The sequence below is a fragment of the Anopheles aquasalis genome, chromosome 3 (genome assembly GCF_943734665.1).
Source record: "Anopheles aquasalis chromosome 3, idAnoAquaMG_Q_19, whole genome shotgun sequence".
NCBI classification, from domain to species: domain Eukaryota; kingdom Metazoa; phylum Arthropoda; class Insecta; order Diptera; family Culicidae; genus Anopheles; species Anopheles aquasalis.
The window spans coordinates 55,331,049-55,346,048 of record NC_064878.1 but is presented as its reverse complement, the minus strand read 5'-3'; the positions used below and the strand labels follow the sequence as shown (position 1 = coordinate 55,346,048).

At 51.6% G+C, this 15,000-nt stretch overlaps 1 protein-coding gene across 3 annotated transcripts in view; it reads right to left on the bottom strand.

Annotated features, from left to right (window-relative positions):
- Positions 1-15,000, bottom strand: part of LOC126576311 (SPARC-related modular calcium-binding protein 2) — a 31,102-nt gene that overhangs the window by 11,205 nt on the left and 4,897 nt on the right. For all 3 annotated transcript variants that reach the window (XM_050237532.1, XM_050237534.1, XM_050237533.1), the window contains exons 2-3: positions 14,921-15,000; positions 11,197-12,007 (exon numbers count right to left, since the gene is read on the bottom strand). The exon at positions 14,921-15,000 is cut by the window's right edge and continues 763 nt beyond it. In XM_050237532.1, the coding sequence (XP_050093489.1) occupies positions 11,197-11,298 (102 nt within the window). In that variant the 5' untranslated portion in view covers positions 11,299-12,007; positions 14,921-15,000. The remainder of the gene's footprint in view (positions 1-11,196; positions 12,008-14,920) is intronic.

Sequence of the window (15,000 nt, the reverse complement as noted above, 5' to 3'; positions counted from 1 at the left end):
ATGAGGACTCCTGCAAAAGGACCCTCCGCAAAGGCGCGCTTCACATAGATACACATACGATAAGCTAGAACACTGCACAACGGACCACAAAATAAACAAAGCAAACCACGTAGCGGAGCGGAGCGTCGTGGTTGTCCACGCGATGAGCGCGTTGCGTCTCGTTGCCTTGACACCGCGGTGGTAATGGTGGACGAGGTAGCATTTATTAATCGAACCAAGCACGTCGCACCGTATTGATCACGCATAGTAACCGGGGTTACTATGATTGTAAAAATGTTTGCGAGTAGACGAAGCGCCAGCAGCGACCGTTACACAGTGGGAGTACGCGAGCTTCCTAAAGATACTGGTTCCGGTGTGTGCTGGTCGATGGTAGAAAGTCAATAACCCGGAAACATGTGTTTTCATATTTCTTACAACCGTACAGTCGCCCCCCCTTATGGCATATCGCCCAAAAAAAAAAAACGACTGTAGGAGGGATGCAATAAAAATGAGCAAGCAAATCAAATTATCTTTATTACATTCTTTTTCCACCGATTTTGCAGCCCCTGATTGGTGCAATCTACTGATGAGAAGCATATAATGTGCAATGTGTCTGCCTTCCAGTCACGGCACTAGTACATGGACAGTTCGACATGAATGCGTTAAGGAGCGGTATTTAAAAAAGGCGCACTGCTAGTATTCTAATGACTGCTGAGCTGAATGGTTGAGTTTATACTCACGTGGCCGTGCACGACTCATGCAAAAGTAACCCATTAACGGAGGAAAATCAGAGAAAAACTTCTAGTAGATCATTTGATCTTATTTTTAATTAATCCTTTATTTTAATCGGACAAACGCAAGGAAGGATACAACTTCATCATAAAACGTACACTACTAGAGCTCACTAACAGTCAAGAGGAGCAATGAATAAAATAAAACCTTTCCCTAGCGCATAGCGCAAGTACCGCATAACGTGAACTGTCACACTTCTTCACTCACCGCGTGCACTCTACTCCAACTCGGCTCCTTTCACAATTCCATGTTTAACAAACCTTGCAACTTGCTTTCGCCTGCCTTTTGGAAGCAGTAAGTAGCTGGTCAACTATTCTGTGTACACATGCCATGGAGTCTTGGGGAGACTGCGCTGAGTGCTTCTAACGCCCCCAACGAGAAGACATTATGCAGAAGGGACATTAGTGGGCCGGCGGATCGAACCGGAGAGCCGTACCCTACCGCGAAAAGTCCATTCGCGAACCTTTCCGTCGTCGGTGAATGTTTGTTTAACATTCCCCCTTCTCCCAGCGCAAATAATGGGTTTAATTGCAAACGAGCAGCAATAATAATAATCAATTCGCTTGTTTTGCCAACGAATCACCCTCCACCCACACACCACCCACCTACACGCCACACTCCGAAGTTTTACCGACAAGTTTGTAATCTAGATTGTGCGAAAGCCAAGTGCTCGGGCGCGCTCTCCGGTCGGTCCGGTGGACATACAACAGAAACCGCGACGATTCCGCGACGACCACGGGCCATACGTCATCTGGAAGCATCTGGCTGCTGTCTACAGAGAGGGCACGCGGAGTGGTTCGCGGTGTCGTTGGCCATCGGCAAGAGATGACGATCTCCCGCGCGTCTTGCGGTTTTTGCATTCGCGAAAAAAAAAAGACTTGCGCGAAACACACAGTCACCCCGATTGTTTACATTGGCCCGGGCACATATTTAGAGTACTAGCTTCCTTCACGCAAGATGCGGCGCCACACGTTGGCCAAGTGGCTCGGGGGGAAGATTCCGATCCGACCGCAGGCCACACCAGGCAAGCGATGCCGTCATTCCTCATCCTTTCTTGGAGCCGACGCCGTAGCAGTTGACGCCCCTTCTTGTCTAAACAACCGAAGAACCGATTCGCCCCGAGCAGCAGCAGCAGCACCACAAACCTCTCACCTTCCAACCGCCTGGCGCCAGTGGATTGATTTACGGACGAATTAGCATACGGTTCCACGGCGCTGGCGCTTGCTGTGTGGATGCCGTTAATGTCAGCGTCCTCGTGCCTCGTGCTTGTTCCCTCTCCAGATTTGGCACTCGCTCGCTTGCGGCACGGTTCGCTGAAACCTCGAAAGAATGTGATGGCCAAGCAATGCCTTCCACTAAGAAAAACAAAAAAGGAAACACAAGCAACAAACCGGACACAATTCTCGGACACTTATAGGCCCTCATCGTTATCCAGATGGACCGAGTGGCGGTGACGGGACACGGTTATCATCGTGACGGCAGTTCACACTTTGGACAAACATGCAAATGTGATCATTCATCGTCAGAATAGTGTGTGCAGCACAATTGAACTGTTGTTGCGCTGCTGATCGATTATTGTAAACTTTTGCCAGTTCATTACAATGTGACTGAAACGTTCTTGACCATTTCTTTTTCAGTTTGAGGGCCGTCTCTGTGCCCTCTGTTCGCGCTCATTACACTCGCAACAAACTAGCAAATGATGGTACCAGACGAAAACGTCGACGACGTCGAACGTTGCTAGCGGGCGCGTAAAGTTCCGGCCAAAGTTGGTCGCCCGGTTTTTTTGGGGACCGGTTTGTCCAGCCACCTCGTCGCTCGAGAGCCTTCTCTCTGTCCTGTGCCGGATCGGGCAAAGATTTATGGGCGCCGTTAAAAAATTACCAACCAGCCAGCCATCGAGCCGGCGCGACTTTGCGCCGGCTGGCCGCAACTCGGCTGATAATCTACCCCCGGGGGTCGCGTCGTCTAGCGATCGAGCGACCGCTCCTCCCGTGCCCTCCGGTAAGCAGCTTGCAACCCCAAAAATGGCTAAGCTGATGGAGACAACAAACTAACGTCGAACGGCTACCGTTTGACGCCACCATTTACGATCCGAGCGGATCCGACCGGCGGGGGAGATCGATGGCCTTTTTTTGTTCGAGCTCATGCCACGGCGGCGGTGGTGGGGTGCTGCCCGTGTGGCACGCAAAAATCCGGGTCCGGGACGGGCTTAGGAATTTGGTGATTCGTTAAAAAAGTTGTCAACTCGCTGGCCGACAACAGCGCAGCGCAGCGCAGCGGCAGAGCGGCACGGGAAGAAGGCAGACAGGTGAGACCGTCGGGAAGATATTTTAATTTCATCCTCCAGTGAAACCAACGCCTCAGAGACCGCATTCCGGATCCAGTAGGATCTTGAGAGGATGTCGATATTGGAGGAACGAGCGAGGGAGCGGAGAGGTAGTTATTGATTGAAACATTGCATTAGTGCTTGATCCGGGTTTTATTGATTCTGCTTCGACCAGCAGAACGCCGCCTGGCGCTGAACAAACATTTGTTTCCAGTGTTTAAGCAAACGTTTTGACAACGCACACAAAGGGAGAGGACGGAGCAAGGCGCGAGTTTTGGGACACACAACGACGTGCTGCGTGAGATCATCATTTCGATAAAAAAAAAATTCGCGGACCCGGAGTATTTCACGCTCCAGCGTCAGGTTAATGATGGGTGCAAATTCATAAATAACCATAAGCATCTCGGCACACAAACGCGACTCCGTAGAACAAAGGTGGTGGTGATCTCCCGCTGCCCAGCCCTGTCCAGCGATCAGATTGAGCTTGTACTTGAGCTAGAAACCTCCTAATGGCGATCTCTATCACTGGTAAACTGGGTTTATGGGGCCTGGCCTGGGGGCGTATGACACAAAGAAAATTTTTCCGCGTGTTTCCATTCATTGAGCCGCGGACAGGGACGATGATAAATAGATTGCAAACCAAGGGACGACCTCCTTGTACCTCCTCTCTCCGTTAGAGTGTGCAGCAGATCCCAAGTGGTGGCGGCGTGACAAACGATCACAAATAGGCGATTAGAGATCTCGCCCGGCTCTCGATTACTCTCTGGCGCGCGTCATCCCGATAATTTAAATCGTCTAGAATTGTGATTTATGTCCTCGGTTCTTAGGTGGAAGTGAAGCGACAGAAGACTCTTACTCCCGGAGTAACTTCTTTATAAAGTAGGCGCCGGGAACGGGATTTGAGATACAAGAGCGCTTTTGTAATGACTCACTCTATACGGGCGACCGCGCGTCAATCCGTTGTAGAAGACCCGGCGTGAAATATTGTGACACTAATGGACGGACAATCATAAGTTTGGTAGGTTATCACCAAATTATGCATACATCACTAGAAGGTTTTAGCATCGCTAATGATGATGATGCTCTGCTTTTAAGGATAACACTCATCGCTCATTCCGATAGTTCTAGGGAAAAAAACAGAGCATGAACCATAAGAATAGACTAGCCTTGAATCTGTCGACGAATCAATTTCGGATTCAGCCTACACCATCTGGTCTACGCCAAGCCAGCCTGGTGACCGATGAAATGCCCATTTACACTCTATCTCCCATTCGGGTGCTTATCGAGATTTAATGTTTATGATACATGTTCACACCAGCACCATTCGGGCACCATTCCAACCGGACTATGGTCACAAACCTCGCAACTGGTTTCATAATTTCATGCAAATGTATGCCATCACCACCCCCCCCCCCCCCCCCCCCCATCCCCAAAAAAAAGAAAACAACAACCACACATTAGCTTTCGGAATAGGAATATGTGTTTTGGTGCGTGCGTGCTTTGATTGCCCTCCTGGAATCGAATCGAATAAAAAAGAGCAAACATCACGGACAGACAGCAACAGGCAAATCCAATTTCCCTGCTTGGGCTGTCTTTCTCTAATCCTCACAGCCGAGAGGTAGCTATGGCAGCGCAGTTAGTAGCAACCTAGTAGGCCAAACCCAGGAAGCTGTCAGAGATCATTTTGTACTAACTTTCGATCGCGATTTACGTTTGACAGAATTGACATAGCATTCCAGCCATTTTCACTTCATCCGAGGTTAGAAAGTATTGTAAATTACCTGGATGCGAGAGTTAGAAATCCAATGTGCATTGCCGAAATCGAAATGACGAGACTCACCTGTAAAGAAAAGCGAAATAAAAAAAATATTTAATAAATCGAAAAAGTTATTTGTGATGGAATGCATGATTGGAGTAGATAATGGATAGGGAGTATAGTCAATTGGAAGGAATGTCGCGGCGAGTGTCGCAACAGTTATCGCCGCTGCATCGTTTAATTGCCTTCCTTCGGCTTCGGAAGTACGACGGGGGGGCAAACCGCAATCCGCAATCCGCAATTGCACATCCCCGTGCTCCTGGCCAGTGATCGCCAGCCAGCTAGCCAGCCAGCTGAGCGTTCGCGTGCTGAGCCGGTCCAACCTTATGTGCGCAGAGTGTCTGTGGCCCATAGACTGACTCCAAACGAGGTTTCATCGTCGAAGCATGATGATACTTCACAGCATCGTAAACCTTAATTCGCTTCAATCAGATCCAATTTCGTACACACAAACATACACACTGGCGTCGCGGAGTGTCCCGGAACGGTCGCAAGATTATGACCGGTGTACAGCCACCACCGGTGCGGTGATCACGAAAATCATCAGCAACAGCAGCAGCGTCGCGTCGTCAGCTAACAATGGAACCAAAACCGGCCGTGCTGACGTACGCGCGCCGTGGCCCGCTTATTGCGCAATTACTGGCGTACCGTACCGTGCCATTCGCGCCATTTCTTCCAAAACTACACAACTGGCGCCGAATTGACGGACGTGTGACGCCGTGTGACACAGGACATGTGAAAGAGTCGTCACCAAAAACCCACACGCCGCCAATCCCTCACTGGAACCATATAATGTATATGGTAACGGAGGTGAATGATCGCGCGGACATGAGGACAGTTTGTATTTGCGTTGCGTTACACGTTTGGCTGGTTGGCTGGCTGGCTGGCGGACGGGATCATACCCATCCACGACCTTAAACTGGGGACCTTTGCATCAACAGGAAAAGATTGCCAAAAAGTGCGCCACCGAAACCGAATACTCTGCTGCTCGGGGGACAGGGCGATCTTGCGCAGGGCCAACGTCGCCATCGTGTCGCACATACCCGCCTGCCTGCTTGCCTCCCTCCCTCTACCTTCATTACTGGCTTATTGTTCTTTATTAATATTTTATGACAAGAGGAAATGTTTCGTTTAGTAACGTTTAATCTTGCTCCATCGCGCAGACGTTCCTCCACAACCGTAGCAGCGCGACGGATCCGCGCTGCTCTTTGGCTTGGTCTCTGTCTGTCTGGTCGCTTGCCCACGACGGATGTCGCGATGATGTCGCCGTTCCCTTGCCCCTCTTGTAAACCACAGACACCGAGAAGATTGGCAGCCGGATTGGCGGACGGGATTCTTTCCAAAATGTCAACTTCATTTGCACTAATCGCGTGGCCGCGTGGCTGCTCTGCGCACACTCGAAAGGCAATCCGTATTCGCGCACGTGGCACACCCTCGGCTCGCAATATCGTGTTCCCTTTGGCTCTCGAGATGCTCTCGATAGACACCGATCAAGCGAGCAGCAGCAGGGATACAAAAATACCACAAACCAATCAGACACTCGAATGTAATGCTACTACTGCTGCTACTGGCCTCCTAGATCGAGGGTGCGAGCATGTTTGTAAACAATGATCATGATCATGTGCATGTGAGCTCGCCGCAGGCCATCACGGAGGCGAATGCAGTTCATGGCGACCTGACGGTTTCCATTCCATCTCTCGGCACATCTGCCACGCGACGGGGATTCCACACAGATGCTGCTGTCGTGCAGTAGCCACACCGTCGTCGTCGTCGTCGTCGTCGTCGTCGTCGTTCGCTCGAAAGGCACCTGGTGGTAGCCCCTAGGTAGACAAGCAAAAGGGTCTACAGATCGCGGCAGACCCCACCGTTGACCAATGCCAGACATCGTGTCTCCACTCTCGCATCGTCGCTCGTTAGTTCAACATGGTGGTCATTTCCATATTTGAACGAGCTATAGAGAGCTCCAAACGCAACGGTGCGACTCCAAATCGAGCTGCAACTTAGGTAGCGAGCCAGACAGAGAGAGAACCTTTGGGCCCAGACGGAGTGGACGGAGTTACGGGTTTCGGATGTTTGAGGAGTTTAACCAGACCGGCCTCCTCTCGGAGGTGGCTGGTAGTTTTCATGTTTCAAGACTTGCTGCTGCTGGTGGTGCCAGCATGTCTACCATGGCCTGCCAACGGCCATAACGAGCTCCTGTTGAAGTTCCTCCCGTCTGACATACATATCCAACTGTGTGTGCCCAAAACTAACGCTGGAACTTCCCTGACTCCCTTTCAATTACTCACCGCCTCCTGAGGTGGCTGCAGGAATTTTAGGGGTCTTGTTTGTTTACCAATTTCTCGCCCCAAGTTCGTTTGTTTGTTTATGGAAGCTAAGAAAAATATTTGTAAATATTCAAACCAAACGATTGGTGATCACCGATTTGGATTGAAAAAGAGGTACGACGCTCGGTCAGGTAATGGGCAAGCGTGGGCCATTTGTCCACCGTTGCTACTGCTGCTGCTGCTGGTCACAGTCAGCCACGATTCTCGAGATCGTCGTCGTCGTCACGATGTCTAGCGCACTGTTAGCTGCGTGTGCTGGCATGGCGGAGGCAATTATGAGGGAACCACCGCTACCACGGGGAAACGTGGCAAACAAATTATTGTCCAAATAAATCAAACCGATCACGGGGCTCCAACAGCACAGGCCGAGGTCCGTACTCTGGAGGCCGGTTCGCCCTTTCACTCGTTCGTTCCCCCCCCCCCCCCCCTTTATTCTCATCGCGGTAGCATCGGGACCTGAATCGGATCGGATCGGATCCGATCGTTTGTAAAAAGGTTTCACGTCCAAATTCCACACAGCCACACACCAGAGCCAACAGCGATCGCACTCCTTTCCCTTCCTTTTATTCTCATCAAAAACCTCCAACAAAAAGTATAAAACAATATACCCCCTCCATATTCTGTTCCGTTCTGTGGCGGGCCCTAGATGGCCTCGAACACCACCTCCTCGGTGATTTTGGACGCGCGCCCGCGCAGCGAAAAAGGGAACGAAAATTGGTGTTAAACTATTCATCTTTGGCCGCTTTTCGCTTCCCCGCAGCAGCAGCACCGCAGCAGCATCATCATTTCAGAGCATCATCGAAAAAAAAAACGGCCAACCCAAAAGGCGCAAAACATCAAAGCAGTGCGCGGCGCGCGACTTGGGCACTCCACCGCCACCGCTGCCACCAGCGTCATCGTGACCATCGGAACGGCCAAGGGAACACCACCTCACATCGTTCTCCGGTCGCGTCTCCTTTACGACACTTCGCATCGCATCGCATCGTTCGCCCGGAGGGCCAGGAGACAGAAACAGAGAGAGAGAGAGAGAGAGAGAGATCACAAAGCGCAAGCCGTACGGACGTAAAGGGCCGACGATGCAAGAGGCGATCGATGAACAGGAGTGGAGGGCACGCGCAGGGTACGATCATCAGGCGGCGGCTCTCGTTCTCGTTCTCTCGCCTCGCCCATCGTGGTGGTTATGTTTTACTGTTTTTCTTCGATTTTTAACAACATCCCTTGCTCCTCTTCCTCACCTTTCCTGGTCTCGCCTGATCGTCCGGCCGGGGAACGGGGGGATGTTCCTTTTGTCGATCCGAATCCTGGCCAGACAGAGCGTCGCCACTCGCGTCGCGTCGCTGCTTTTGCTGCTCGGACCACAACAGAGAGACACAGAGAGAGAGAGAGACAGAGAGAGAGGCGGAGAAGGCTCGTCTCGAGCTCGAACTCGACTCTTCTTCTTCTTCTTCTTCTTCTGCTATCTTCTCGAACCCTCACAGAACGGAACGGAATGGCCCGAAAGGGAACGCGGGATAAATGGTTCTACCACCGGACAACCCGGGGGGGACCGAGCGAGGGTGAAGTGTTGGCTGCTCTCAAGTGATCGGTCGCTCGAAAGTTAATGTTTTGTTGGAAGCACCTATGACCCTGAGCCCCCGCGCGCGCCCTGGACGCGTTGGGCGAGAGTTGGCAGCTTCTGCTTCTGCTGCAGCGTCCGGTGTGAGTTTTCTATTCTACCGAACACTACTACTCTTTTTATCTTCTGCAAGCTCAAGAAGGGGTGCCTCGATGTCTGACCGGTTCGTTGGTTGGTTGGTTGGTTGGTTGAGGGATCGTCTCACCGGTAATAGCCCCCTGCGCGGGCCAGGGAGACACCGCAGTGTATGTAAAGATGTGTTCCATTGGCCAGACCGAGAGGACTTGAATCTCAAGTACAACATAATTCAAAGTTTGACAACAGACGCGTTGTGTGCCTGCTTTATGGCCACAGAATGGGTGTTTTTTGTGGCTGAGAAAAGCGAAGAAGGAACGGTGGGCTGGTGGGCAGGAGATTGATGAGCTGCGATCGCTCCGCTATTAACGATCAATCACTCGCCATCGCCATCGCCACAATATACAAGGAATACATCCAATTCTGCATCATTATTACCGCCAACCTCAAAAAGCAGCAACGTTCACCCGCGTTCGTCCAGGATCGCGTTTGCTAAAAATAGATTGATCATCAGCATCAGGAGAAGGAATCGTAACACCAGCGCACACACCCGTTCACTTCCCGTAAGAAGTCGATTGAATGGAACGGAACGGCGGCGATGGTGCCGTTTGGCGAATAGCGACCTCTCGTTATGAGATTTGCATGCCACACGATTCCAGCTCGCTGAAGCATGAGAACATGAATCATTTCAGCCGTTTTCCTGCCCTGCTAATGGCCGCGGCGAGTGCCTGGAGCTGGATTGCAGGCGGAGCGGTACCAGAGTCACACTTCTGGATGGATGCTTTTTACCTTTACCTTTTTTCTCCCTTCTCGAACTGGAGAGACCAAAAGGAAACAATTAAAACTCGACTCCAAAACCAGATGGAGACAGAGAGAAGAGGTGAGAGAGAGAGCGAGCGAGAGGGAGGTGGAAAGGTTGCAAGTCAACACGATCGGTCGATCGGACGGACGCAAAGATCGTGGCGGTGGTGCGGATGATGATGATGATGATGATGATGATGATGATCATGCTGGTGAAGGTACTTGAGCTATGTATAGTGCCACCGCACGCCACTCCTGAAGTGTCCGAATGCCCACCTTCTTCTTACATTTCTTCTTTTGCTCCATCTTCTTCTTCTTCTTGTGGGTCTTTTGTGGCATCAAAGAGGAATCCCGAAAACTTTCAACAATCCTGCCGGCGATACCCAGACCAGGGCCGGTCTGCCCTTCTCCCTCTTTCGGCGTCTCGCATCCTCAAAAGCGCTCTAGACAGTCTGACGCGTCGGCATGATGCCTGCTGCTGTCCGCAGGCAGTATATACCCTGGCCAAAGGTTGGTTTGGTGGTGCAGAAAAGCGAACCGCCGTGAAAAGGGAGCGCTGTCGATGCACACAGCCACACAGCGCAAAGAGGTGCTATGCTGGCCAAAGGGAATCGGAAAGGTAAACGGGGTTCGGGTCTCGTCTTCTCGTCGCCTCGCACATCTTGAGTCTTCTTGCGGAGGGTTGCGGAGGGTTGCGAATCCCGGGCACGAGAGACCGTGCCAAACGGTCACACCACACCACCACAACAAATTACAACAACAAGCTCAGAGCAACAGCAAGAAGAAGAAAAGAATAAAACAAGTGAAACCAGAGGGCAGAGGACGACGCAAAAGGATGACATTAGAGGTGTGGTGTGGTGGGAGTTCCGGACAGACTCTTGGCCCGTCGGCGTCGTCGTCGTCGCCCGGCCAGACGAAAAGGAGATTCCTTTAAATTATGCGCATTACTGCGTGCGAGGTGCTACGGTGCTGTGGTGCTGGCGATGGTGTGCCATCCCTTTCGCATGCTCCGCTGCACCATTTAGCGCTTCAACGCGGATCGCCATGCCCGGTACCAGGACCGGAGATGATCTTGCGCAACTGCGCCCTGTGAGTGCTGCAGCTTTCACGGCTCAGGAAAGAGCTGGGAATTTGGACTGCAAAAATTAAATGATCCATCATGTAATCGGTCCACTGTTGTTCAGTGTTCAGCTTCACCCCTTTCCTTCCCATTCCACTATCTCTGCAGCAAGGATGGATGCGGCCCCTTTGGATGAGAGGCAGTCTCCTCCTCCATGGTGATCTTTCGGGGAATTTCGTCTCAACTTTTGCTACTTTTGTTTTCTGTATTTCGGACGTCACTTTTTTCGGCGAAGCTGTTAAAATGCCATAGTTCAGTAGTACTACCGGTTCAAACAAGCTAGAGGACATAAGCGGGGAATTGGGAAACGGACGGGAGGGGATCTCTAGGATCCGTGGCACCTACCGTTGGTTCCGATTTCAGTGGCGGTGCGGCGCTCGACGAGGGTAGCCTGGCGATCAGCAGCAGTCCCACCGACAGCCAGCAGCACACGGCCGTTAACCACATGACTCTGGGGCTCTCGGTTGGCACACTTAATTCCGGCGAATTCGAAGCCGCCGGTCTGGCGAGCCCGGAGCGTGAGGCCGGTTTCCGCGAATTCGCGACGACACCTGTGCGACACCACTAGGCGCCAAGATCAAGTTTCGGCGCGCGCGTTCCCGAGGGGGACGAGAGTTTGTTTACGCGCGAATTCGAACCCGGTGTGGCGCCACCAGCCGGTGGACTGCAGTACTCGTGTTTCTTGGCGCGACGGTGATGTCAATGGCCCTGGGGATCGCTCGCGTCAGGAATCAACCAGGGGATCAAGTGATCGAGCAACAATGTCCAAGCGTAGAAACCAGTCCGCTTTTTGGGTTGTTCCTGTTCTTCTGTTCTCCACAACAACAGCACACGTGCTCGGGCGCGCGCAAGATCACGCAATGACGCGTGAAGCAAGGATGCGTTCAACACGGTTTCATTCAACACTACACAAGCAATCGGAATCACGAGTCCACTGCACGTTATCACATATAACCACTCACACAGACACGTTGCTCTAAGAGTAAGTTATTACTTTTTGATACAAATTGACCTGATTTGATAACCACACGCTGGATGACGCTCGTTCGTTCACTCAACTCGCCCCTTGGTTTCTCTGCTGGTGCCGAGAGCTGGTTACTGTTGATCAACGGTACAACCTGTGCCCTTTGCGAGCTCTGATATGGTCCACTGGAAGCTGCAAGAGAGAGAAAGGGAAGATAAACATTAGTACACCAAGCGGAACAGGGCGTGGATGGTGATAAATTCGATAAACAAGTCCCGGTAGTCTCCTGAAAGTGTGAGCGCCTCTCCTCTGGACTTACAAATCTGCCTGGTTCAGCGGTAGAACAGAAGTAATATCATGTCATCCAACAGATGACAACCAGTGTGTGGCCTGGAGTGATCCTCGCAGCTCCACAGCGCGCGCGCGCGACAGTTCAATTGCTTCAATTATCCACGCCAGTACAATTGGCCCGAGGCACTCTCTCCCCGGGCATTGCCGTGCATCGTGAATACATAAATTAACCATTCACACGTCTCACGTCCTCAGGAAGACACGTGACACGTGCAGCGCTTCTACAGAATGAGCCACTAACGAATCCCGGGAGTCGAAAACCAATTATCCATCTTAACTGGACACCAACAGTTGCGACATTTGCGACAAATTAATCGCGATGAGATAAGGATGATTTTTCTTTTACATAAAAATAACCGACGGCATTGGGAGCGTTGTGATGAATCCGTTGTGCGAGATAAGATGACACTGACACCTCATTCTCATCGAAGTGGCCATAGCTGTTGCTAGTCAACGGTGCACCTTCAAGAAACTCGACCGTCTCTACGAATCTAGTAATCCAGTCCAGCAAGAGCACGAGTGAGCCAATTCAATGACTCACCACCACTCACTCGATTGTTCTTACTTTCAGGGACAATACGCCGAGAAGGATTCCGGTTTTATTAGGAAACAACGAATTAAGACACTTATCGTCGGCACCATCGTCATGCGGCAGGCGCTTCCGCCGTATCACCGTACCGTTCGCACACAGCTCAGCATCAGATATCATGTTTTGGATGTTTGAAGCTGGAAACGATCCGCATCCGCATCACCAGACCAACTCCTTCAGTCATCAGTATTTACTATCTGGAATTCGCTTTCGAAAATTGTAAAGTGCCCCCCGAGCGAACCACTTTTCGGTGAAAGAATGTGCTCCGTTTAGCCTTCCATATCCCGAATAAACCCCCACCACCGCCACCGCCATCTGTTCTTAATGTTTGCCGCCGGCAACGACAAAGTTCTTGTTGTTGGTCCTCATGGAGAGTTCGTGGTGATCGTGGTGCCAGCGAGCACATAAAATGCCGAGGTTTATGATGATAATTTATCGCTCATCCACCCCTTCGCGTGCGCGTGCGTGCCCCCGTAGCGTGTGTTTCGCTGATCGAATCCGCGCGACACATGCCAATAGAGGTGTGTGGTGTGCGGAGGTTCGATTTGTGGCCAAGGAGAGACGCTAGGAAGATAGTGACCACGGCGTTCGAAACTGAGACGGCGGCGGCGGCGGTCGATGATCTAATGAGATGTAATTTATGATGACTTAATTTTCGGTCTGTTAACGGCCAATTAGGCGCGGTGACGCTCCTTCATCGCCATCGCCACCGTCGGCCTCTGTCGCGGCGCGCGCATCTGGCCCACATAATCCCGCGGTTGCGTAGGCTGCTTATCTTCCTGCGTTCCTTGAGCATCGAATGTTAATAAATATGTTGCCGAGAAATGCCACCACTCGCGGAGCGGAAAGGTATTCCTATGCTATGAGCTGCAGCAGAAAGCAAGCAGAAGATGAAAGTGTCCACCCCATTTCCGTGCGTGCGCCGTTGCAAGTGCACAATCAAGCTTAAGCTTGGGAGGTGGGAATGCTAAAGAGGATAACGGCAAAAGCGAATCACGCAGCCGTTAACTCCCTGAGCCACCGGGCAACTGGAGGCTGAGAATGGGGTTGTTGCGGTTGTTTTTTTTTGTTTTTTTTTATTTCCACACAACCACCGACACCGCCATTTGCCTGCCGGCCGGATCAGCCCGACATCCGTGTGCCACAGAGCATTCCAAAAATCTTGTTTCTCCTCTCGGCGCAGCCTTTTTCACTCTCCGCTCTTCCTCTGCGCTGCTGCTGCTGCTGATGCTGTTGCTGCTGGCGATAAATAATCCATTACACGCGTCCAGGGAGTGGAGAGGACCACAGGACCAGGACCAGGACCAAGACCAGGACCAGGCGCATAAAAGCACCAAAATCCCCCTCACGGCACTCGCGGAACGATATGTGGCAGCAAAATGTTAATGTCCTCGCGCCGCAGAGCCCTTGCGGATGCAAAGGAACGCGAGCGAAAGAAAAAAAACCAGCAAAGGCAAAGGAAGAGATAGAGGAGTGCGGGTGCGGTTTGCCGTTTTCACACCCGCTGTGTTTTGTGGCAAGATTTAATGTTCGTCGTTCGCCGGACCCCAAAAACGCACGCACTTGTTCGAGTGGTGGACGCGCAATGGACGCTTTTCAACCCTGATACCCAAAGCGAAGGTTGAAAAATGCTCAAAAATCACATGTTGAGCGCGCAAAGTTTTAATTTAAATAACAAAAAAAGCAGGCGCTGCAATTATGGCGGTGCAACGGCGGCCCTGCTTTAATGATCTCCCTCTCCATTTCATCCATGGTGACAGGCGAGGTAAGGTGCGTTAATAAGAAATGTAAATTGGTCCCGCTTTATCAACCGCGAGAAATGTAAGATCGCGCATAGGGGACACCAACCGGCGGAGACAGGCGGTCACGACGCGATCGAGAGCTTAAACGCGCCGCCCGACGCGCTGACACACCGAACGGTCGGTTCGGATGTTCGGAGGCGATCTACCACCGGTTGCCACAGGCCAACACGATGCCAACAGAGTGTGCCGCCTCCGTCCTGCCAGTGGAATTTCTATTGGCCAAGTGGGAGTGTGGAGAAAACGGGTCGTGTGATCAATCTTGCGGGCCTGACGGCTGCGAATGCGTAGACGATGCTTTCATCCGCAGCTTGGCCATTGCGGAAACGAAAACTTTTGCTCTAAAATCTCTATAGCACCACTTACCAGTGAGTGATCGCCGTGTTGACTGACTCGATCAAACAGAGACGATCTTCGATCGAACAATCGATCGATTGAGTTACTGG